At 35.4% G+C, this 26,622-nt stretch overlaps 1 protein-coding gene across 1 annotated transcript in view; it reads left to right on the top strand.

Moving 5' to 3' along the window:
• Nucleotides 1–26,622, top strand: part of LOC150107421 (transcription initiation factor TFIID subunit 1-like) — a 688,572-nt gene that overhangs the window by 193,319 nt on the left and 468,631 nt on the right. The window contains exons 11-12 of the mRNA XM_090391849.1: nt 118–202; nt 23,298–23,381. Coding sequence (XP_090247975.1) covers nt 118–202; nt 23,298–23,381 — 169 coding nt within the window. The remainder of the gene's footprint in view (nt 1–117; nt 203–23,297; nt 23,382–26,622) is intronic.

Raw genomic sequence — 26,622 nt, 5'->3', positions numbered from 1 at the left:
AAGAAATTAGATCATATAGCTACTGTTTGAGTATGCTACAGACTGCTAATAAAAAAAATATAGATTTTTTTTTTTTTTTTTTTTAAATTGTGCACTTATAAAAGTTGCTTTATTTAGGTAACTACAACAATGAATAATAAAAATACTTCTGCTGGATGGATCCCATCCTCACTTAGTAGAACTGTTTCTGCATTTCATCAAGGTAGGACTTATTTTAAACTTTTTTATAACTTTATAATCAACTTGCATGATCTCTCCTGACCTTGCCCTATACTTATGCAAAGTTTCCAATATGAATCCTAGACTTTTTCTTTACAAAAAGTCTAGAATTCTTATTGGAATATTGATATATACATATTTATGAATTTTTATGCATTGCCAAATATTTTTTGGGAAAACTTGCTGTGTTCAGCTTCAGAATTTCCAGAGGAATTATTTTAATTATTTAATTAAAAAAACAAATGTTATGCATAATCCAATATGGTCTTAACTTTTCAAGTATGTAAATTATATATACTGCTTAATATTTCTTTAGATATAAAACTATACTCATTTACATGTCAGATGCAAATATAACATTCAAATAAAAACATAATTGTTCGTACGCTAGTGGTTGCACAACTTTTGTGCCCACCCCACCATTGCTATGACTGTATAATTTTTAAACAGAATATGTGAGTTTGATTCTTGTTGTGACAAGAGGAATCGTTATCTGGTCTCTTTCAGTTGAGGGTGAGTCTAGTTCAGTGATTCTTAACCGGTGGGCCGTGCCCCCCACCTAGGGGGGATAGCAAAAAATTTATAGAACGTTTTTAAAGTTTTTGAAATCTCTTAAAATAATTATTTTTTGCTCCTTATTTTACTTTGTTTCAAACCTGTATCGTTTTGTATTAATAATCTGAATTATGCAGTTTAATGCAGTAATTTATTTTGTGGTGGCGCCACAAGTCAACTTTTCGCTGCTGATAACGCTACAAGTCGTGACATCTGCCTACTGGACGTGTGATAGAAGTGATTCTCTGAAGTTTTAAAAATACTAGTATGAATGCATTGAACTTAACTTTGTTAAGTGCTACTTGAGTGCAATTACTTTTCGAAACATTCAGTGCTGTAATACTGATTTGTGATTTCTTAAAATTTACCCCATTATAACATGAACAAAGAACATTATTTCATTTCCTAAATATAAATACAGTAAAGTTTTTGATTTTGTCATTATAATCAGATTTTTTTTTCATTATAATCAGAAAGTAAAACCACTATTTTAAAAAAAAGTTTAACTATTATTATTATTATGTTACTACAAACTAGGGGGCTGTAAAAATATTTTAGGTTACTTAGGGGACCACGACTACTAAAAGGTTAACAACCACTGAGTTTGTTGATCTCGTATGAGGTGTGGAGGGGGTGATAGAAAGTAAGATTTTTTTTCTCCTGGGAGCTCGGGTTTTTCATCTTGCATACAGGCAAATCAGCCATGAGAACACTTACAATTTTCATACAAAAAAGTACTATTTGTAGTGGTGGTGGTAGTCATGGGCATTAGATGATGTGTGTTGACGATCGTGGCATTGTTGTGATAGTTGGAGGATTAAGTATGAGAGATGGTGAATTGTGTGTGTGGTGGAATGGAATACTCGTGCATGATGAGTCCTCGGACTCTTTACAGGTGTCATGTAATAATAATAGAATGTCATTGGTATCTCTGATATTTGATCATCTCTTTTCCAGGAACTTTACTTTCTGGAAAAAAAAGTTTCTTTCTGTTTCTGTGGCAACAGATTTTTCTTTCTAGATTTTAGGCATGTCTCTTGTTTTAGTCATTTCTAATATCTTCTGAACAGCATTCTTCACATTAATAATAATGGACACCAAGTACTCAAACTTTCTGACTTCCTCCATTCTTTCTCTGTTAAGGTACACTTGTTTCTCAGGAGCTCCCTGTCTATATTTCCTTTGAAAACCCTAATCTTTATTTTACTAGGATTGAGTTGAATTCCTCTGTTCTTACTGACCTCATTAACTTCAAGGATTTGTCCTAGTTTGAGTTAGGAGTACTGTATCATCAGTGTACTTCAGATTACTGATAATCTGCTACCTGTCCTAATTCCTCTGTTAAGTTCATTCTATGCCACATGCATGATGTCCTCAACATAGATACTAAACAGGTGGGGAGAACGCAGGCATCCTTGCCGACCTGAATCCAATTAATCCAGTACCTGTTCTTAACGTGGTTTCTTGCTCACTGTACAAGTTAGCTATCAGCCTGATAACACGTGATGAAAACCCATTATTTTCATTACTTCCTACAATTTCTCATGCTGAACACAGTCAAAAACTTTGGCATAGTCTATGAAACACATTACCATAGGGAGGCTAAATTCTTTATGCTTTTCAGTGGTCTATTTAGGGCAAAAGGTCTGATCTCTGGTATCCTTGTTATTCCTAAAATCTTGTTTCTTTGGCATCTCTACCTCATCTTTGTCCTTAATCCTGTTTAGAATGATTTAATAAAAGTTTTAATAAAATCTTGCTTGCATGAGAGTTTAAACTAATAGGTCTATAGTTCTTACAATCCTTCATATCTTCCTTATTGTGCAGTGGTATGAAAACGGACTTCATCCAGTCTCTATGTCATGATCTTGTCTCCCATATCCTTGTCATCAATCTATGAAATTCCCATATCCCCTCATCTCCTGTGGCCTTAATTAGCTCTCCTGGGAGTCTATCTACACTGGGGGCCTTATTGTTATGCTGTTTCATTGTTCTTTCAACTTCCTAAGTAGAAGAGGTTCCAAATTGAAAAAATTCTTCGTGAGAGGGCCCCCTCCAAATTTTTCTTATCCTCTCTACTGTACAGTTTTTTACAGTACTCTTTCCATCTGTTTTTTATTTCTATTTCTTCCTAATGCAGTTTAAACTTGTGCATTAGGAAGCCTGCCTAATGACTTCTCTATGTAATTTTTTGCCCTGTGTAATTTTTTGCTGTATGTAATTTTTTATATTCTTCAGTTCTTGTGTCTCTTTGCTTCTCCAGCTGCCTCCTTTTGATCAGATCCCATGTTGAATATGATATCAAGGCTGAATCCTGTATTATAACCTTGACTCCTTCCTAGAGTATTTCAGGTGAGTTTTTATTAGTCTCCCAAAGATAATCCAACCATGTCAAAGTTTCTTCTGTGAACCTAGTAGGAATTACTTTGATATCCAGTGTAATGGGATGGGCCTAACTTGGAAGGTTTTGGAGTCTGTTTTACTTTGGCCCTTACTAGTTGATAAACTAATAAGGATAAACTAGTTGATAGTCTGGAAGCAGGTATTGGTAATAACTGATCTGTTAGCATGGGCAAATTCCAACAGTCTTTCACCATGGGTGTTATGTTCACCCAGACCAACCATTTTGCATTCAAGTTCCCTAAGATTAAAAGTACATTCCACAGTCCTCCTTTGTAGGCAAGTCCAAAACAGTTTGTAGATTTTTTAGAATTCCTCACATCAGGCGTATCTGTGTGGCGTGTATAAACTACCACAATTTGACTCATTAGTAGGATAAACCTTAAGTCTAATACAAAGTATCCTGCCATTAATGGGATTATAACCAAGAATAGCTTTCACCTGAACTTTCTTCAATACCATAGCTACTCCCATGATGCTTTGAGTCATCTCCTGTATAAACAACTAGCTTACCATCCTGTTATTTCGAAATGATGTTCACCATTCCATCTAGTCTTTGTAATTCTTGGGATATCAATTTTATACCTTCCATCTCCTTTATATACCTTACATAGACACACTCCATATGTCTATGTAAAGTTCATCTCTAAGGTTAATCCCATACCTTCCATATTCCTCATTCACAGTAACACTGGCTTGTGTTGGAGACTAATATACTTCTCAAACAGGACACTCTCTGCCTTAGCCGTGAAAGCAGTTCTGATTATTCTCTGTGACAACCAGAGGAGCTGGAGATGTATTATAAGGCACAACCATATCAGGATTTTGGAGTGAAGTCACTGCAAGAAAAAAGTGGTAGGGTTGTAGAGGCCTTTTCCACATATCTGAAGGATTTTGGTCCTAATTCCTTTCATGTTAGCCAGGAAAGTTGGGACTTCAGCCTATTAGGTGAGGCAAATATGTTGGAGAGGAGGCAGATTCCCACTTCATAAGATGAAAAAAAATAGTAAAATAAGAAAGATTCACTCCTAGCTCCTCGAATATGCTAAATAACATTGAGAGGAAGGAGCAAGAAAAGAAAAAACGGTAGGGACCAATCTACAGATAATATAGCAGATGTATATTACATGAAATATTTCATGGTCCAGAATCACGTACCCCAGGTTTACTACTCTCATGCTCACTAAAGTGAGCCCTTGAGAAGCTCATCATACTAAGGTGCATAAATTTACACCTGTTAACATTGAATTGATAGCCATTGTCATTTGCCTATGCTTACAGCCTTGTCAAATCATTGAGTTTTTTTCTCTGTATCATTTATATATATCATATCATCATCACCATCAAATTCCTGCCGTGTACCTTCAAGGGGTGTACAGAATATGATAGTACTACATGAAAAAAATTACATCATTACTAACTTCCTATCTACAATTTTCCTCCGAATCAGTCTGTTATTTGTCAAGACTCCAACATTATCGGATCTTATATTTCTATCGTCTAAGGCACTTTGTACCGTATCAATCCACCTATATCTTGGTCTTCCTCTGGGTCGTTTTCCTGCCAACCTGGCAGAGAACATTTGTTTTGCTAATCTTTCTTCGCCCATTCTGTTTAAGTGACTATACCACCTGAGATTAGCTCTGCTAACGCATTCCTGGATGCTGACAATGTCAAGTTCTTTCCTAATATCCTCATTTTCAATATGATATTGCCATTGATGCCATCTGTTCACGCCTATAATCTTTCTCAGGACTCTCAAATCTGCAGTCTCTAGTCTTTGGTCATGTGTTTTACTTCTGACCCAGCTCTCAGATCCATAAGTTAAAACTGGTTTGAACACTGTCTTATATACAGCTAATTTAGTGTTCTTATTCATATGGAATAAGAGAGCTAATTTCTCTCTTATTCCATATGAATTTATTCAATTGACTTCCCACTGTTGTGTCCTGAATAGGCTAAGAAATGTTTAATGTAAATTATTCAGGTCACAACTTTAAGTGAATAAAGGCAGAGAATATGGAACGTTGGCAATAGGATAAAAGTAAGCTGTTTACAAGTACAAAACACTTAAAATTTAGGAATTTCATGAATTTGTGTAGTAAGCCTTTATATTTTATATATAATCTGTATTAAGTATGAACCAGATATAGAGATCCATATAGAGATATCCTCTAAAGCGACTACATTGAAGGCCTTGATGACCAGACAAGGCAGGAACAAGTGTTAAGAATTCAAGGACAGAGATGGTAATGTAGACTTTTGAAATACTAATTCCAGTCATAGAAGAGAGTGAATTCCCTGTGAGAACATTTATATTGGACTGAACTTAAGGGACTGTAAGAGTAACCTACAACTAGGCATAAGTCTGAAACAGTGTTAAGATTTGTTTGCCCACGAGGCTGAGTAGATATCTGATTATGTTAAACTTAATGTGTAAATTGTGCTGTTGTGTTAACTGATGGCCACGTGTATCAGAATGGCATGATGATGATCTATGAATTTATACTTTATGATTGTATTAGTGGTTATTGCAATTTAGTATGGATGGATGGAGGAGGAATGAAGTTATGGATAGATAAAATTTGGTCTAGGCATTCTGGTGGACTGTTGAAGAAGCCTGCCATGCTAGTATGGGATCAGTTTCGTTCTCTCAGAACAGACGATGTTACAAATAAACTCAAGGAATTGAAAACTCAGCTGTAATTCCAGGAGGTCTAACTAGTCAGTTTTAACCTTTAGATGTCTATTAATAAACCATTTAAGGGATTTATGAAAGAGAAGTGGAACAGCTGGATGCAGTCTTCAGATTTTGAGGTTATGCCATCAGGAAGAAGGAAGAGGCCTAGCATTTTGCAAGTTTGTGAGTGGATCAAAGCATGGGATGCTGTGAAAACTGAGACAGTGGTTAAATCATTTAAGAAGTGTGGAATTAGTAATGCACTGGATGGTACAGAGGACAATTTGTTGTATGAGGACTCAGATTCTGTTTAAACTAAACATATTTGGTCATTTATATAATTCAAATACAAACTTATTTATTAATTACTGACCGTACACAAAAAACAAACTACATTAGAGCCTACCAGTTTTGCCAGCAAACTGTCTAGCTTTTTCAAGGCATTTACGGAGACATAAAACTAGTAAATGCAAATTGAAAGGAACATAAAAAATGTTGTAAACCAAGTAGTAGCTAAGGTTACACGTTCACGTGACAGAGAGGGTGTATTGTTATTTATTATCACGCATGCGTGTTTGTTGTAAACGTGAAATGTGATTACTGGCTAGCTGTAGTTCAGATTGATTAGAGAGAGGATCAGGTTTTTCCGCGAACTGTTAGGATTGCACCCTGATTTCTGTTGAGGTTTCCACCAGTTATTAACACTATTGTGGCTTCCTTGAATAAACGATGTCTGTTGTCATCATCCAGATATGGCATGGAGCTGTTTTGCCCCTCTATCGTGTGGTTAGATATACAGAAATGATGTGCTAAGCCGGTAGAGATACTTTTGTTGTGATTTACATCACCAACATGTTCTTTTTGTCTGATTTCTAAACTCCGTGAAGTTTGTCCGATGTAGGCAAGACCACAGGAGCAAGGAATGTAATATACTCCTGGATATTTGTAGAAAGGCACCTTATCTTTTGGGAATCCTAAAACTTGTCTGATGCTGGTGGTTGGTTTGAAGACCACTCTGATGTTGTAGGCTCTTAGTATTCCAGCTATTTGATAAGAAATTGACTTGATGAAAGGGATCACTACAGTAGAAATGTGCTGGGAGCGTGATTCTTCTTGTTTAGGGTTGTCACCGTATAGATATTTTTTGATGATGTTTTGAGGATATCCATTTTGTGATAATGTGTTGGCTATTAGTCCGAGTTCAGTCTGTGTATCCTCTTCTGATATAAACTTTCTGGCCCTATATTTCAACATGTGGATAATGCTCAGTTTGTATCTCTTGTGATGGTTTGAAGTATAATGAATATATCTTCCAGTATCTGTGGGCTTTCTGTAAATAGATAATTTGACACTATTTGATTGTTTCTTTATCAAGATGTCTAAAAAATGCAGTTGGTTGTTGTTTTCCACTTCCAGAGTGAATTTTATCTTGCTATGTATTGAGTTGATTTTATCCACAAACGATTTTAGGTTTTCTAAGCTGTCTTGCCATATAATGAAGATATCGTCAACATATCTCCACCATGTAGATGGTCTAGGAGAGATTGTGGAGTGAATTTCTTTTTAGTTTTTCCATGAAAAGGTCTGCACAAGATGGTGATAGTGGGCTTCCCATTGCTAGGCCTTCTAATTGTTGGTATATGGTGTTGTTAACCTTGAAGAAATTAGATTGAAAGCAGTGTCTAAACATCTGTGTGATGTCTAGAGGAAAGAGATCTTGGATGATGTTTATTACCTCTTCTACTGGTACATTGGTGAAAAAGGATACAACATCTAGACTGGCCAGCATGTCTGTTGGTGCAATCTTAATGGCTTGGAGTTTATTTACAAAATGTTGACTTTTCCTGATATAGGATTCTGCTGATCTTATTTTATTATTTAATAAGTTAGCAAGATGCTTTGCCAAAAAGTAGATTGGTCAAAAAGTAGAGAGGTATATCCTCTCCGTTGATGGATGGAGAGGATATACCTCTCCGTCCATCAACGATTGGGAGGAGAGGTATATCCTGTTTATGTATTTTAGGTGTCCCATATGGTCTTGGAGTGATAGGATGTGAGGATTTTAGTGTTCTCTTCACTTCTTCTGGCCAAATGTTACAATTTCTGATTAGTTGGTTTGTTTCATTATGATTTTTTATTGTAGGGTCTCTGTCTAGGATCTTATAGGTAGAGTTGTCTGATAGTAATACATTTAACTTATCATAATAATCTTTAGAGTTAAGGATGACTGTAGAATTTCCCTTATCAGCCTTTGTAATAATGATATCTTTGTTTTTTCTTCAAGTTGAGAATTGCCTTTCTATCATAAGGAGAAGTATTGTGAATAGGTTGCTTGGCTTTGGCTAGGATTATCGTACTTTTGAATCTAATAGTATTGGCTACGTTTTGTGGTAGTGGATATAGGCCTTTTTCGATTCCATACATAAAATCCATTTTAGGAATGTGTTTGGGCGTAATCGCAAAGTTAAAACCTTTTTTGAGAATGTCAGATTCATATTTTGTGAGACTATGATTTGACAAATTAAAAATCATTTTCATCATGAAGGTTGTTTTCTTGATCATAAATTAGTAAATAATAATATTTGGTTAACCGATCAAGTGTTGATCAATTTTATTAATTAACTGGACCAACTAGTTTCGCCACACTTATCTGTTGGCTTCTTCAGGGCACTTCAGGGTAAGTGCCCTGAAGAAGCCAACAGATAAGTGTGGCAAAACTAGTTGGTCCAGTTAATTAATAAAATTGATCAACACTTGATCGGTTAACCAAATATTATTATTTACTAATTTATGATCAAGAAAACAACCTTCATGATGAATAGAGTCAATGGTGATACGAAAATCAAGGTACGCCGTTTTGAAATCCTAAAATGTAAAAAGGCAAGGTTACTAAACCATCTCACTTTTTTAAAACGTTGCCGTGATAACTGCATGATTCCTAAGTTTTTACATCTTAAACCTCTTTTCAATACTAGACAAGCTAAAAATATTTATTTCAAGACATCGATGCTCCTCATTCGTGAAAGGTTACATCACACAAGATTTGTGCTTAGTCAAATTGACTCACAATGTTATGAACTGTTCATGGATCTATCCAGCTCTTTAGATAAGGAAATTTGGCAAGTCTTAGATAAAATGATCAACACCAGTTTCACCAAAGCTTTTAACAAAAGCAGACAGACCCAGATTAAAAAATTTAACCACCTCTATACCACCCACAATGAGTCTAAACCTTCTCTACCAGACAACCAAGTTATTCTTAATTTTTCAAACCACATCTTAAAGAAACCTGAAATCGACATTCTCAAAAAGGGTTTCAACTATGCAATAGCTCCACAACAGATTCCCAAGATAGATTTCATCTGTAGTCTAGAAAAAGGATTCTCGTTATTACCGCCTCACACAGCAAATGATCTAAGATTAAAAAGTTGCATAATACTTTCCACACCCTATTCCACAAAACAAAACTTCTCATCACTGGATAAAAACTATTCGTGATTTAAAAAACAACAAAGACATCATAATACTTAAAGCAGATAAAGGAAACAGTACTGTGATACTGAACTCAAAGGACTATGAAAACAAAGTTAACAATCTACTTTCTGACTTGTCTGTTTACCGTCTTTTAACAAAAGATCCAACATTAAAAAATCACAATGATACCAACGAATTACTATGCAATTTATCTAACTGGCCAACAGACTTGATTAAAAAAATAAAATCGATGCATCCTTTAACCCCGAGACTCTATGGAGTTCCAAAAGTGCACAAAGAGGGTATTCCTTTACGCCCAATCGTTGATGCAATCAACTCGCCCACCTACTTATTGTCAAAACATCTCTCGAAACTCCTACAGCAATGCATCCACAAGTCAGAGAGTTGCATCAAAAACTCTGGACATTTCGTAGAAAAGCTAAAAAACATCAAGATATCGGATAATGATCTTCTAGCCAGCTTAGATGTCACCTCTCTCTTTACAAACGTTCCCGTAGTAGAGGTCATTGATATCTTAAGTACCTTGTTCCCACGAGATATAACCGTATTGTTTGCTCACTGCCTAAACTCCAATTATTTTTCTTGGAAAAATAAAATCTATCAACAGTTAACAGGCTTGGCAATGGGAAGCCCACTCTCACCTTCATGTGCTGACCTCTTTATGGAAGACTTAGAAAACAATATCCTATCACAAATTTTTCCTAGACCTAAAATTTGGTTTAGATATGTGGACGATATCTTCATCATATGGAACAATAACGAAGATGACATATATGATTTTCTCAAAAAGATCAACGCTTTCCATCATTCTATTAAATTCACTCTGCAACTTGAAAGAGAAAAACAACTTCCGTTTTTAGACATCTTAATCAAAAAACAAACTGATGGCAGTTTAAATCTATCGGTGTACAGAAAACCGACCAATACAGGTCGCTACCTACATTTTAACTCCTCTCACCACATATCACATAAACTCAGCATTATACACATGTTAAAGAAAAGAGCTATTTGCATCACAACGGACAACAAGACCCTTCAAGATGAGTTAAAATTTATTTCCAACAATCTGTACTTGAACGGCTATCCAAGAAGACTAGTCAATAAAATCCTTTTCTCTGAACCACCACAAAGAGAACAAGAAGAGATTCAATATATAAAAACGATTGCAATTCCGTATGTAAGTGGCATCTCCAACAGGCTCGCCAATCTCCTCAAACAACACAAAATAAGAGTAGCATTTCAGCCTATAGATACTATTCGTAAACTACTAAGATCTGCAAAAGACAACCATCCTTTCTACAAATATGCTGGAGTCTATAATATTCCATGCTCATGTGGCTCTAATTACATCGGACAGACTTCGAGAAGCCTCGAAATCAGGCAAAAGGAGCACATTGGCTATGTCAAAAACAACAGACAGGACATTTCTGGCCTATCGTCTCATTTCTCCACAACTAACCATGTCATCGAGTGGGACAAAAGCTGTTCCCCTTACTTAGAGGAAGATTACCATTCAAGAATATTCAAAGAAGCAGCCACAGTCGCCCGTTTCTACTGTGAACCTTAACAGAAATCAAGGCCTAATACTCCCAGAGATATGGAAAACCCTAATCAGAGCCTTAAAAACGGAAGAAATGAACTTTAATACAAACTACAGAAGGTTCCTCAGCAACAGCTAGCTGATCTTGTACACGCGATATGTGTTTCACTCACGTTCGATACTATTTTATTTGTAATTATTCCAGTCAGTTTTTATTCTTGTCAGTTTGCAGTTACGCATAATTGTGAGAGTGTTTAAACCTATATGTAAGTGCCCTGAAGAAGCCAACAGATAAGTGTGGCGGAACTAGTTGGTCCAGTTAATTAATAAAATTGATCAACACTTGATCGGTTAACCAAATATTATTATTTACTAAAAATCACTTTGTCGTCCTGGAGGTTGTTTTGTGTCCGATATTTTTTCTTGTAAAGTTCATTGAATTTCCTAATTTTTTTGTCCTTATAAAGTTTGAAAGTTTTTTCATAACTGCGTTGTATCATTTGATCTAATTGATTCCATATGGTATATTCTAAATTGTTAGAAGTGTCATCAAATAACATGCGTCAATTAATATCACTTTTATTTAGTTCGTATCTTGTGTGTTGAATCCCTTTTCTTACAAGCACCAATGAAGTATGTAATGTAGTTTGTTTTTCGTATATGGTCTGTAATTAATAAATAAGTTTGTATTTGACTCAGATTCTGAGTCAAATACAAATACAAATAGAAGAGGTTTCAATTGTCTCTTCATTTAGCACTCGAGATGAATTTCTGGGTTTTGACGATTAAAAGGTGGGTGCTCTTTCCTAGTTGATTAGGTATTTGTTGAAAGTAGACCTACTTATTACTTTATATTTGAAATACTGTAAATTCATTATAATATTCAGTGATAACATTTTTTTCCTAAAAAATGTGTACAAAAAAGAGGTGTGTCCTATACGCCATTGCGTCTTATACGCTGGCAAATACGGTAATTAATTATTTAGAAACTACATCAAAGCTAAATTCTATTTAAGTTAACATGAGAGAAATATTCTTTCTTATAGATGGTTTTCTTACAGTAACAATGATATCCTATTTTTAAGATTACAATTGTTATATTAGATTTAGGATTCTGTATTATCTACAGTCCTGTTTATAGTTAACTCTTAGGGAGAAAGGTTCAGTGGGTAGAATATGTACCTTCCATATGCTTGGGATTTTTAGACCATCATTATTGTTCAGATTGGGATGGTTGATAAGCATCTCACAGGCTTCCTTGAATTTGCATTCATACCATGTTTTTGTGTGATGTAAACAAATGGTGCTTTTCCAGTCAATTCTATGTAAAGTGGTCAGGTCTTGTGGAGAATTTTGTTAATAGTGTTTTGGCTGTAACCATTTTTTAGAAAATTATTGCTGATAACTTTAAATTCATCTTTCAGAGCTTGTTCATTAGTGTAGATCTTCAAAGCCCTGTTTTTTAGAGTATTACTGATGCCTAGTTTTTGTTTTGAGTGGTGGTAGGAGTTTATGTGTGTGTATATATTGGCCAGTATGTGTCGGTTTCTGGTAAACAGTGAAGGAAAGACAGCCAAAAGGAAGATGTGTGACAAGTATATCTAGAAACGGAAGTGTGTTCTGTTTTTCAATCTCAATTGTGGACTGTATGTGTTTGTGTTGTTTGTTTAGGTGGCTAAGGAAAGTGTCTAGTGTCTGACAGCCATGGGGCCATATTGTGAAAATATTGTGAACATATCTAAGCCAGACTTTGGGTTTTAAAGGAGAGGAATCTAGAGTATGTTTTGCTCAAAATGTTCCACATATAAGTAAGCAATGGGGAGGGGGATAATTTCGAGCCCATTGCTGTGCTTTCTTTTTGTAGGTAGAAAGCATTTTGCCATACAAAATAACCAGAACATAATACATGCGTGAAGAGCGCCGTGATATCTGAAGGGAATTTGTTGTGTAAAAGAAGGATTGTGTCATTGATTGGGACATTCGTAAAGAGGCAGAGACATCAAAACTGACGAATTAATCATCTTTTTCTAATGTAATGTTTTTGATTATGTTTATGAAGTATTGTGTGTTTCTGATATAGGAGGGGGAATGACCTACCAACTCCTTGAGTGTTGCTAACTTTTTGGCTAGGTGATTCGGGCTGTCTATACCTTCGACTATTGGCCAGAGCAGTGTGTTTTATTTGTGTATCTTTGGTAGACCATAAATTCTTGGGGAACGAGCGTAGTGCAGAAGTAATTTTTTGACTGTATCTTCAAGCCATGTAGTAATTGATTTAAGTAGTTTCTCTGTTTTCTTTTTTATTCTATTGGCCTGGTCGTAGTTAACAAGTTGGTATGTACTATTGTTCGAGACTAGCATATTCATTTTTTCTAAATAAGTGATTCGGTTTAGAATAACAGTGACACTTCCTTTATCGGCTCTAGTTATTATGATGTTCAGATTTGATTTTAATGATTTCACCGCTGTTAATTCGTGTTTCGTTAAGTTGCTTGTTATTGTTTTAATATCATTTATATTTAAAATGTTGGCGGTTTCTAAACGTATTTTATCTGCTATGTTATTTGGGATGAATCTTAAGCTTCTTTCAATATTACAAATCAAATCCAGTTTGTTCATCAATCTGGATGCTACGGCAAAACTTAGACCTTTGCTGAGTAGCGAGAGTTCATCTTTGTCTAAGGTATGGTTGGATAGGTTAACTACATGACTGTTACCTGCAGGCGATTGGTGGCTCCTGTTGTTTCTTGCTTCTGGTTGGTTGTTAGCATTCACTGTTCACAACCAACCAGAAGAAAGAAACAACAGGAGCTACCAATTGCCTGCAGGTAACAGTAACGTAGTTAACCTATCCAACCACGCCTTAAACAAAGATGAACTCTTGCTTGTATATTTGTATATACTCCAGATAATGACCTTAATATGAATGTTAAAACTTTGGGAAATTAAAATAGTTATTTATAACATGGTTGTAAAGTCCATAATTTCTTAAATGAATGCTGATATCCGTGCAACACTAAAAGAAAGGATTCTGATAATTCATGGAGATTTGGCCTACAAGCAATACATGTGAAAGGATATTGGCTGAACCACAAAAGCATAATCCAAGAGAATTCTGCTTGTGTGGCAAGGAGGTGGGGGGGGGGGATTATGGAAGACTAATTGTTGAAGTGATTCACTAGCTCCGTGAATATTTTTCATTCTATTTCATGTTGGGGATGGGATTTGGAGTAGTCTTGAATAACGGTAAGAAGAGATTGACTGTTCAGGATTGTTGAAGGGTTTGCCATTTTAAATAAGTTTGATGTTAATAAGGCTGTGGTACTGGATAGGAAATCCCTATGTATATTATCGCAATATGCCAAGGGGTTGATGTGCTTGACTTTGTTAATCAAAAGGAGTTTGGCAAAAGAAGTTCCAGAAGAGGAGAAGGATAATATATTGTCACTGGACAAGGCAGAATTCAAATAATTGGTGTCAACCTGTAGGACAGTTTGCATACCAGTTTGTTGTGATGGTTTAAGAGAGGCTTGTTAGAGATAGAATACAAACTTGGTTTCACGAGAGAGAGATCTTTCCAGAATTTAGGGGGGAAATCTTGCTTTAGTAACTTAGTTATATTTTATAATAGAGCAATAGGTTTATTAGAGGAGATGCTTATATAGCGATTTTTCTAGAATTTGCAAAATCATTTAATACAATATTGCATAACTGAGGATGGTATGGATGGGTAGTCATTTGGTAGCATGGGCACACGGATGTTTGTCTGATAAGAATCAGCAAATTGTAAATAGTGTTATATATATATATATATATATATATATATATATATATATATATATATATATATATAGTGAAACCTGTCAGGGTGTTATCTATAACTATCGAATAACATGTATGCCGCAGTAAATAACTTATGTAAATATTTTATCTTATGTATCATAAGACATCATCAGTACAAGTAATGAACAACAATAGGAATTGAATTCAAAATACAGTAGTTGCTTAAATTGGAATCCCTCTACATATACAGTCACGTCTTCAAGAATTAAAAACTACTGGGCTGAAATTAAAATTGTTTTAATTAAAATACAGTGGATAAATTATTGAATACAGTTGATATCCCAAACTTTTAGAATAGTGAGACAGTCATTTTGATTAAGGTTAGGTCTATGAAGTAAGGCTTCAGCACTTTCTTTATATAAACATTCATGTTTATATGTGGATCTATGTAGTAAAATTTTGCCATCAGATCCTGTGGTTAAAATCTTCAGTTCCATGTTGTGCAAGGTCAGATTTGTGAGGTTTGATAAGGTGGATGTTGGTCGTGATGTTCAGAGATACATTTTATAGATCTTCCTGTTTGTCCATAGTAAAACAAGTTATATGAACATGGTACTTGGTATATGCCAAGTAGCATCATTGGTGAGAGTTTTTCTTTTGGAGAAAGTAGCAAGTTGTGAATTTGGTTGATGGGCTCAACAGCAGTGGGCTCACCCTTATCCCGCAACTTAGCCGACTTTTTTCTTGAACACCTAGAAGATAGAATTTTCGCTCTTGACCCAAAACCAACAATGTGGCAATGCTACGTCAATGATGTCTTTGCAGTTTTGAGTCACACAGAACCCGAACTCTATTTCTTGAGGCACAGAGGGTGGGGACCAGGAGATGTTTAGACAGTTGAGCTTGGCAATTGCAAGAAGAATGATTGTTATGGGAGATTTTAACTACAGTAGTATAAATTGGGGAGAGTAAGATGCATGTAGCAATAAGGAAACGGAATTTCTAGAATTCTTAAGGGACAAATGTCTTAGGCAACATGTAAAAGAGGGAACAAGAGGTTCAAGAGTTTTGGATTTGGTCATAGCATCAGAAAAGTTGATAATAACTGAGATGACATCTCTCCCACTAGTTGGAGAGAGTGACCAATGGTTTTGACTTGGAAGATGAATAGACATGCAGGAGTATCAAAGAGACTGGAATGTATGTAGAATTATAAGGCAGGTGATTATAATAGTCTTAGAAGTCAACTTGGGGAAGTTTCATGGAAGGACAGGATATCATTAGTGTTTGGGAAATTGTGAAGGAATATTTGTTAGCAGCAATAGTAAGACACAGTTTGGAGTAAAGTGGATGACAAACAATATTAAACAGGAACTGCATACAAAAAAGAAGCTATGGAAGAGATATAAGGAGACAGGTGAAGAGAAGATGCATGAAGAATATAAGACACAGGCCAGGAGAGTGACTAGTATGGTAAGGAAGGCGAAACTGGAATATGAGAAGAGATTTGCCCTAAGATCTAAAGAAAATCCTAGGGAATATTTTAGTTATGTGGTGAGTAGGAGGAGAAATGACTGTGGAAGAATAACATTGTGGGATGAAAATGAGAATAGAGTGACTGATGCAGAGGACATAGTGGAATTGTTCAATGAACACTTTATTGGAGTATTTCATCCTGGAGGAGTAAATTTTAATACTAGAGGGATATGGCAGGTTTGAGGTTTAGAGGTGCTGGAGGAGAGTGTGTTCCAAATACTGAGTACTCTGGATGTCAGTAAAGCTGTGGGACTGGATGGTATTTCACCATGAGTTTTGAGAGATTATGTTCAAGAACTGACAGCTTCTTTGACCTGGCTTTTCAATGAAAGTCTGGCAACGGGAAAGGTGCCCAGGGAATGGAAGGAAGGTAAGATAGTGCCATTGCATAAGGGCTGTAGCAGACTGGAAGTGTTTAATTATAGGCCACTTTGTGTGTTATCAGTAGTTGTTAAGATCTTGGAGAAATTAGTGAGGGACCGTATACAACATTGGGTAGATGAGGGTAATGTTATCTGTGAGAGTCAACATGGATTTGTGAAGGGGCACTCTTGTTTTAGTAATATGCTTGCCTTTTATAATAACGTTACAAGAGCAGTAGATGAGGGAAAGGCATATACTGCCATTTTCTTGGCCTTAGCAAAGCATTTGACAGGGTGCCACATGATAAGCTGATGTTTAAGCTGCAGCACATGGGTCTGGATGTCAGGTTGGTCAACTGGATTCAGGATTGGCTGTCCGATAGGTATCAGAGAGTTGTGTATGGTGGGGCAGTTTCAAGGAGGCAGAGGGTTTCAAGTTGGGTCTCACAAGGCTCAGTACTAGGAACCTATATTGTTTAACCTTTATATCAATGACATTGTTAGTAGATTGCAGGGGAATATTCAGTTGTTTGCAGATGATGCGAAGCTGGGAAGGGTTATTAGTAATAGTGCAGATGTGGTAACCCTGCAAGAGGATTTGAATAAGCTAGACAAGTGGGCAAATGAATGGGGTATCAGTTTAATGTAGCAAAATGTAAGGTTCTTGAGGTTTGGGACACATCAGTGGGATGCTGCATACTCTATTGGAGGAGCTATACTGGAGGAAGTAGGGGAGACGAGATCTGGGGGTTGATGATTGATAGAAACCTGAAATTTAGGGGACACATTGCAAAGGTGGTGAAGGTAACACAGAGGATTGCTGCAATAATGAGGACACTGACCTGCAGAGATAAAAGAGTTATCATTCCATTGTATAAGACTGATCAGACCACACTTAAACTATTGTTCTCAGATTTGGCCCCCAGGATTTGAAGGGGATAAATTAACTGTTCTGGTCTGTTTTAGAATCTGTTCCTGTCTGGGGTCTTTCCCCCGAGGCAAAGCTACATGCCACCAGACAAGTCCCCAGGTTGCGGATCGGGGAATGGCCACCAGAGATGGTGGCTAACTGTGAATAGCTAATAAGTAGTCACGGACAAGAAGCAGCAATGCTAACAGGACGTGGTGGGTTAGTGGACAACTCCAGTAACTCTATAAAATGCCACAGAAGTCCAATGACGGTACTGTGTCAAGGCGAGCTTAGGCTGCCCTAAGCCTAACTCTATATGCTCCTTCTGATTCTCTCCCAAGCTCTTCAAGGAAGACTAAGGGTTTGTCAGATAAGTGTCGACGTGCTGACACTAAAAAGAAAACACGATCGAAATCTGATGCCAAAGAACAAAAGAAAAGCCTCATGCCGGCTTGGACGTCACCTGGTCAAACAAGGTCTGCGTTCCCAATCGAGTAATCAGGGTTGGATCGAAAAATCAGTTACTGAAAACAAAGACAACAAAATCAAACTCAGGCCTGTAAAGGATGGAATATCAATTGGCACATGGAATGTCCGTACACTCTGGGCAACTGGAAAATTGCAGTTGCTTCAAGAAGAAATGAAGAAATACAGATGTGATATATTGGGTATTTCAGAAATGAGATGGACATTGTAAGAAATGAAGAAATACAGATGTGATATATTGGGTATTTCAGAAATGAGATGGACATTGTATATATGTAAGAAATTTTTTAACTTGGGGATATTGTATATTAGGATAACCAAGTTATTTTATAAACTTAGTTATTTTAACTCCTAATCCCAAGTATGCAAACAATTAAGTTTGCGCCTGAAACAAAGTTCAAGTCTAAAAATGGTATAACACCAGGGCAACATATTGTGAAGGAGGGTAAATGTTAATTGTTTGCATACTTGGGATTAGGAGTTAAAATAACCAAGTTTATAAAATAACTTGGTTATCCTAATATACAATATCCCCAAGTTAAAAACTTTCTTACATCTATATCTCCTCCAGAGATTTTTATTAAAAATAAAAACACCTTGTTGCAACTTCTATAGGTAAAGTTGATAAGGCTCCGTATTGCTATAACCTTGGTATTTAGGGTCTAGCTACTCACTGAGGAGACCTCAAAAAAGGTTGAAACTGGTCTGGGTAGTGACCCCACCCATAATGCATTGCAGTATACATCTTCTAGTGAGATGTGCTTTACATTATAGGAAAATACTAAGAATAAGATACTAAGAAATACAGAGCTTTACCTACCTTTACAATATGTTGCCCCGGTGTTGTACCATCTTTAGACTTGAACTTTGTTTCAGGCGCAAACTTAATTGTTTGCATACTTAGGATTAGGAGTTAAAATAACTAAGTTTATAAAATAACTTGGTTATCCTAATATACAATATCCCCAAGTTAAAAAATTTCTTACATATATATATATATATATATATATATATATAATTAGAACTTATAAAAAAGTATAGAACAGTACAAATAAAAATATTGCTCATTACTTGAGTAGCAGTAAGAAAGTCAACCCAACATTTTGTAAATCGATATGTGAGTAGTACTGTCTTACTTTTTTGGTTCTGGCTTTTCAGAGAGTTATAGGAGAATTTTCTGGTTTCTAAGGTAAGCATTCTGCATTGCTTAATTGCCATTCTCTGTTCTTATTGATTTTATACATATCCCATCTTCCCCCTCTCCAGCATCTGTAATAAAACTGTTGTAGTATCCAAGAAAAGTACCATTCTTTTTACTGTTCATTCACTTCCCAATTTGTTTAATTTCTAATGTAGATGCCTTGAAAATGCTTAATTCGTTTGTTGTGCCTATCTCCAGAGCAACAAATATTTTCTCCCCCTATTTCACTTCACAATATCTGTAGTCTTAAGGCTTTGACTTTGAACCCAATAAATGGTACTTTTCTTTAAGATCACTATTTCGAAATTGTATTTCGAAATAGTGATCTTAATGGCACCAATTAGAAATTGTATTTCTAATTGGTGCCATGCTGGGTAGGGGTTAAGAGAAAAGGAATCTGATTTGTCATTATTAGATTTAATGGAATGTATATAGCACAGCTAAACACAAGTTCCCATATTTCATCTGTCATAGAGACATCATCAGGGATGCAGTTTTAAAGTTGTAAATGCACATGCAAAAATGCTCAAAACAAAGAGTAGAAAAAATGTTAGACTAAAAGCCTTAAAGTTCTATGAGGGATGCCCTCTATAGGTGCTGTTGGCTAGTCTTAGCTGCTGGGTGAGAGTCCTAAGACTTTTCTTAGAATCAGCAGCATATTTGAAATGCATCCTAATCTTAATAAATATGGTTGTTCTAAACTTCCCAAGATTTGATAACTTTAATTGTTAGATCCCCCCCACCCCAACAACTAAGGATAGCAAATAGCACCCATAGTGGTGTTCCTCGTAGGACTTTAGGCTTTAATCTTTTTTTTTCCCCTCCACTTATTGTTTTGAGTGTTTTTGTTTGTGCTTTTGCAAAATTTAGATTATATCCCTGATGTCTCTGTGACTGAGATAAATATTGGATCCATTAAACCTAATAATTAGTTTAAATCAGCACACAGCCTTAAATACTCGACTCTTAATTCCTCAAAGAATCTGACATTTTTGAAGTTGTAGTAGTTATGTAGTCTATGGGGAAATATTTCATGGAGATATTTCTCATTGGGCAGTGGAATTGGAGAAAAAGGGAGATGTGGAGTTATGGATATTAAAGTAATCTTCACTGTGTTTCATGCATGAAATGAAATTTAGTTTCAAGATTAAGAAGTCAGTGATAATCAGAGTTAAGACAGTATGTGATTGTTAGTTAGCCAGTTATAGCAAAAAAAAAATAATAATAATAGTGCTGTCCTAAATAGGACTGCAGGAATTTTTTTAGAGAGGTATTTGATGCAGTATTCTAAACTTTAGTGAATTTGCATTGGCAAGTTATTAGGTAGACAGATGAAAAGTAACATCTTGAACAACAAAAAGAAAAAAAAAATTTTTTTTTTTTTAGCACAAACATTACTAAAGAAACCTTTAGATTTTTGTAAACCAAGGCTTTTTGGAAAGCATAGTTAAGTGTCAGTCTAAGAAGAGTGATCTGGTCTTTATTACTGACCTTAGTGTTATCAGAGGATAAGAAAGACCATGTTGTCATCACCTCATTTAAGGATATTGCAGTCACTGTTTGGGAAGCTGGTTATGGATATGAAACTGGAATGTTTGACTACTGCAACTGCATGGTTTGTCACATGAGTTGGCAGAAAGAAGTGAGCCTTCTTCAGCTAAAACCAGCTGAACTATGAATTAGATTTGAGGTTAGTGAAATAAGATCATTTATGTCTGCAGAAGAAGAGGGTGGATGATATCAAGTATCTCTGAGGAGCACTTGCATTAGTAGAGAAATCTGAAGAGAGAGACTCCACCATCACTCATTGACTAATCTAAGATGCAACTAGCATTCCAGTTACAAGAGTGGAAGGTAGACCACAAGATGGAAATTTGCTGAACAGATATGTCATATCCTAACAAATTCTCTTTGAAATATCATCTAAAACATCACATGTTTCTTTTGTCTTTCCAGACAGGTTTAGAAGTGGGTGATGTAGGCATTAAAATCTGCTGTGTAAATCTTGAGTGCAAAATCCATCATTGGATGCCAGGTTAGCTGGCATCCAATGATGAAGACTGTTGATGACCTTCATTTACTTTAACGAGCAGTAGTTTGATAGTTTGGTGGAAGACATTTCTCTTAAATATCCTGAATGTGGGCTTGGTTCCATGCTGTGTAAGGTGGACACTAGTTGAGTACATTATAATTGATAAAGGAAAGGTATTATGTGTCCTAGATACAGTTATGGGAGGGGAACTATCAGGACAATTGGCCCTTTTGATATCTAGTAAGAGATTATTCTGATATCTTTCTGGCAGAAAGTCATAGGTGGCATGCATTTTATTGTTCCTGGAATCTTCTTTTTCTTCTTTCTCATCCATCAGATAGCCTCCAATGAACAGATATTTGCCATCCGGCCATTTCTGCCATCTCTCTGAAGCTTGATAAGTGTGACCTTTCCTTCAAAGACTGTAGCCAAGTTCTTTTTTGGTCTGCCTCTGGATCGTCTTCCTCTAGTGATTTCATTCAAGACTTATATTTGGTAATCTCTGGAGGGGTCCAAATAATTTAATTGTTGTTTAAGAAACTATAATATCTTCTCTTTAGTTTAATTCTCTGTAGTTCCTGGAATAGGTGGAAGTAATTTGTCTTGGTAATCTTTACAGGATTAATCTTTAGAAGTTATTGCAATAGTGGCATCTGGGTTAGAGAGTTATAAGCATAGATATACAGAAATTGTGTTCATCAGTCTTTTCAGAGGAACCAGAAGGCATGACTGCTATTTGTGCAAAAAGGCAAGTTTTCTGCATTTAGTTCATCTTTTATTTGTTGAAAGTTGTTTTTTAGTTATTGTAGGCTTTGGTTTAGGATGAGAATTGAAGATATTTTATCTTGATATGCTTTTCTTACTGCCTCAGTACTACATTTCTTGGAAAACCATGGTTTTGGAAAACCATTGGAGAGGAATTTTGAGCTGATTAGAGGAATGAAACTTTTCATTCCAACATGAATGATTTCTGTAGCATGATACAGTATGTATCCAGGTCTGGTGGGAACTGTTCTTCCATGAAAGGAGTAGAAGACCTGGAGGTCTTCCCACTGGACATTCTTATAAGATTATGGTTTTAGTTACCAAGAGGGGGGAGGGCAAGGGAGGGGAGAGAGAGAAAACCTCACAGTATAGCTTGAAGAACTAGTTAAGAAAAGATTCAGTGTTGTTAAGTTCATCTGGTTGGTAGATGAACAGTATGCTCCAGGCTTACTGCAAATATTTTCTCTAGGGCTTGGGCAGTGGAATTGGAAAAAAAAAGGAGACATGTGGAGTTGTGGATGTTAAAGTTATCTTTACTGTTGGGTTGGACTGCATGAAATCTGGTTTCATGTTTTAGAAGTCAGTGATAATCAGATTTAAGGGGGAGTAGAGATAGCAGATGAAAGAAGCATAATTTGACAAAGAAACTTTAATCTAGATAATGTCGAAAAGAGGAGATTCGAGGGTTTATCTTCTGGCAAGGAATATCAGACTGCACAAAAGCACCATGTTCCATCTTTTAATGGAAGAAATCAGATAATTTGGATTATTGAGGTATATTGTAGCTGTCATTTGGGGTTTCTGTCAAAAGCAGAAATCCCGAATATCACAAATGTTGTTAAGTGATGGTGTACATCCATACAGTAATGACTATATATGTGGCATAAATCCCAACTTATATGTTGTATCAGTTGGTATTATATATTATGCAAAAAAATTCTTATATAATTTTGCTTTAAAAATATGAAATTAAATTTTTTTCAGTCTTTTTATCACTTTTTTAAAATAAACATTATTATTATTTCTAGCAGAGTGCTAATCCCTCTAAGGTGCAAGGGAATGAAGTCCACGAATTATCTTGATTAATATTTGTATAAGGATATGCACATGACCAGTACCAAATGTTGCTTAAAATCAATTTTATGTTTGTGTTTGGGTGGGTGGGAACTGGGGCAACTGGAGGGAAACTACAGACTGTGTGGAGAGGAGGGGCATGAACATAATGGTATGTGAGGTCCTAACATTTCTAAAGAAATTTGCTGTTTAGACTACTGAAAGGATATTTTAGTTTGTAACATTTATTGTTATTAAAAATTATTTTTCTTCAAAACAGCTCAACAAGCACCAAGTATTTCATTGTCTAAGGGTAGTCATAAACAAGCATTACAATTGCCATTGACTAGAAATGACAACTCAAGTAAGTGAATTATTTTGGTTATGGCTTATCATGAAGTGTATTTGTTATTGTATCGTGAATAAAATCTCTTCTTATCTTCTGTCACCCAAAATTTAACTGTATTTAATGTTTTAGTATTTATAGAAGGCTACAGAAATGTTAATACTGTTTTCACTTTGGGATATTTTATCAATTTTCGTGTAGTTTTTAGCTGTTTTTAAAGTTTTGTGATTTTTTTCTTTCCTTAAGACAGTTTTATAGCAGGCTTATTGTTGGTGGTTCAATGGTATTAAACAGTGGAGAATGAATGAAATAAAATGTTAATTAAGCAGCTAATATTTTCTTGATTTCAAAATAGCATCTTCAGAGAGCACAAGCAACTTGTCACAATACAATGGATTTAACAGTCGGAAGCAATTCAAATTGAAATAAACAAAACGGACAACGGACCCCCCCCCCCCCCCCCCTTCGAGTCCTCGAAATTCGAGTCATCAAAATTCAAGGAGAACCGGCCTACCGGTCTGGAGCTCGGGGGGGATTGGGCGCTGTAGGCACCAGGGGATAGAGCCCCCCCTAGTAGAACATTAAAGAATAAGAGCCATAGTTAAAAGAGAAGTCAGAGAATCATGGAACAAATTTGTTTCTAATTTAGAACATGATTTATATAAAATAAAACCCAATGTATATAAGATTTTGAAACATTTTATTATTTCTTCTTTCTTCTGAACTTTAAGCTTCTCTCCTTTTTGCTGATGACCAAATAATAATTACAACTTCTGAAGATAACTTACAGAAAGATATTTTAAATTTAAATGAGATAGCAAAAGATTATGGAATGATAATATGAACAGAAAAATCAAAAATGATGGTCATTAAAGGACAAGATCCAGTAACAACTAAAATAGTAATAGATAGCAAGATTTTAGAACAGGTGAATTCATTTGACTAGCTAGGATGTATGATTATATATCAAAATGAAAAAGATATAAACCTAAAAGTTGCAAAATATTTAAAAATAACAGGTGTAATTAACTCTATATTTAAACCTAACCTAGTACAAAAACAAACCAGAGACTAAAAGTATACAATTGTATGGAAGTGAAATCTGGACAATAAAACAAAAAGACAAACAGAGATTAATATCAGCTGAAATGAAGTTTATGAGAAAAACTGCAAAGTATACTCTGTTTGATCACAAAAGAAATGAAGAAATTATGAAAAAATTAAACCAGGAATCAGTATTAGAAAAAATAAAAAAATATAAACATAAATGAATGGAACACATTGAAAGAACGAAAGCAGAAAGATTACCAAAACAAACCTTAAATTATAAACAAATAAGAAAAGGAAAACCAGGATTCCTCTTAAGAGATTCAACGACGACTTCTAAGGTTAGAACATGCCACTCTAGGCCTAAATTCTTGACAAGCATGATGATGATGACTTAAACTGAATGGAAGAGGAATAGTTAGCAAAACATATGCTTGCCAGTAGAAATTAAGAAGACAGATCTAGAATCAGTGCTATTCTATTCAAAAAGAAATTGAGTATATCAAATCATTTACCATGCACACTAATCCTTTGGTCCCTGAGGGTATCTATGTTGAGAGCTAACTGTGTAAGGTTTAAGGTGGATGCAGGCATATTCATAAATATATGTAAATAAAACAGATAAGAGAAAAGGAGAAAGCTCATTCAATCTGGTAACATTTGCTTCCCATTTAGTCTCAGTGAATGAATTTGACTACTATTTCTTTATTCCCCCCCCCCCCCCCCCCACACACACACACACACACCAACACCCTGTGAAATTTAATTTTGCTGGCCTGTTTGGCAAATTGATGTTCATTTAAATAGTCCCTTAGAACATTCAAAAAGGATTCGACAGTATTGGAATCCTGACAAATAATCAGTTTGGACTATTTGATTTGATACCACAAGTAATGCAGCTTACATATATAGTGCTGTTGTGCCATCCTGTATACAGATTTGAAGGGGGTGGGGGTGATATGTCTATCAGGAAAGTATGATATGTCTTGATCAGGGAATTGCTTTAGGATTAAAACTTGATAACTGGGAATTTAGCCTGTTAAAAAAAAAAAAAAAAAAAAAAAAAAAAAAAAAAAAAAAATTAATTGAAAAGCCTGCAAAACTATAGGGGAATAGGGATTGAAATTTGAGTTAAATAGAGATTTGAATTAAACATAATTTGAATTTGTTAAAAATCAGGTTATTCTATCAGTGTTTCTCTCCTTCCCTCTCTCTATAATTTCTTTCAGTTGCAGTTTTCATGAATATGCTTGTTTTCACCTTAAACAATCAGTTCTTGCTGTATGTATTCTTCGTGTCCAAACAGAGTTTAGAGATCAAAGCATCAGTGTTTTGCAGTTGTGAATTTCCATAGTATTTGTGCAATGGAATTTTGGCTGCTGCTTTTTAGTAGTCTGAAATAGCAAGTGAATTTCCAGTTTTGGTTGGAACTTTTCAATGGTTTGCTATAGTGACTGATTCACTATAATGGCATTTTCACATAGCAAGTGTTGACCCTAAATTTCACATTTTATTATTAGTCAGGAATAGACTAATAATAAAATTGAATATTTATGTAACCTTTAAATTTCAAAGAGTCATTGTAGAAGTGACTATGTAATCAGCAGTATTATTTAATTCAGATTTGCAGCAGTGTTGTTGTTGGCTGAGTGGATATCATCTGTATGCTCCATTTTGGAGGGTGTAGTTAGGTTTGAACCTTACTGTGGCATAAATAATTGCAAAAGTGTCATAGGTAGTAGGTCATTGGCATTGCATAGTGTTGAGATCTACACTGTGCATATTGGAAGCTTGGAGCAGTATGTTTTGTTTCTAGAGTGGAATTCCTGTTTGCCAAAAATCCTGATTGAGATTCATGGTGAATCTATGCTATTAGATGTGCCATGCTATCCCTTTTCCTTTTGGAATTAACAGAAAATGGTTGGAGAGTCATTAACTAGGCAATCAATTAATTGATTGAAAAAAAAACGACTGAAATTACTGAAATAACTTTCATTCACAAAGACCTCTACATGCAAATACTTGGAAAGTACCACTGTAATATTAAAATTATACCATTTTAATATGAAAATAACAATCAGTTATCAAAGACAAACATAATCGGTTCCTGTATTATAAAGCATAATTAAAAGAAACACGCGTATTAACCACAGTGAAAATTATTTAATTATAAATATTTCTTCCTAAGTATCTTAGGACATCATCAGTACAG

The sequence above is a fragment of the Typopeltis vanoorti genome, chromosome 4 (assembly GCF_054136105.1).
Source record: "Typopeltis vanoorti isolate ZY-2024b chromosome 4, IOZ_Tvanoo_1.0, whole genome shotgun sequence".
Classification (NCBI taxonomy): domain Eukaryota; kingdom Metazoa; phylum Arthropoda; class Arachnida; order Uropygi; family Thelyphonidae; genus Typopeltis; species Typopeltis vanoorti.
The sequence above is the reverse complement of the archived record's forward strand: the minus strand, read 5'-3'. Positions and strand labels throughout refer to the sequence as shown.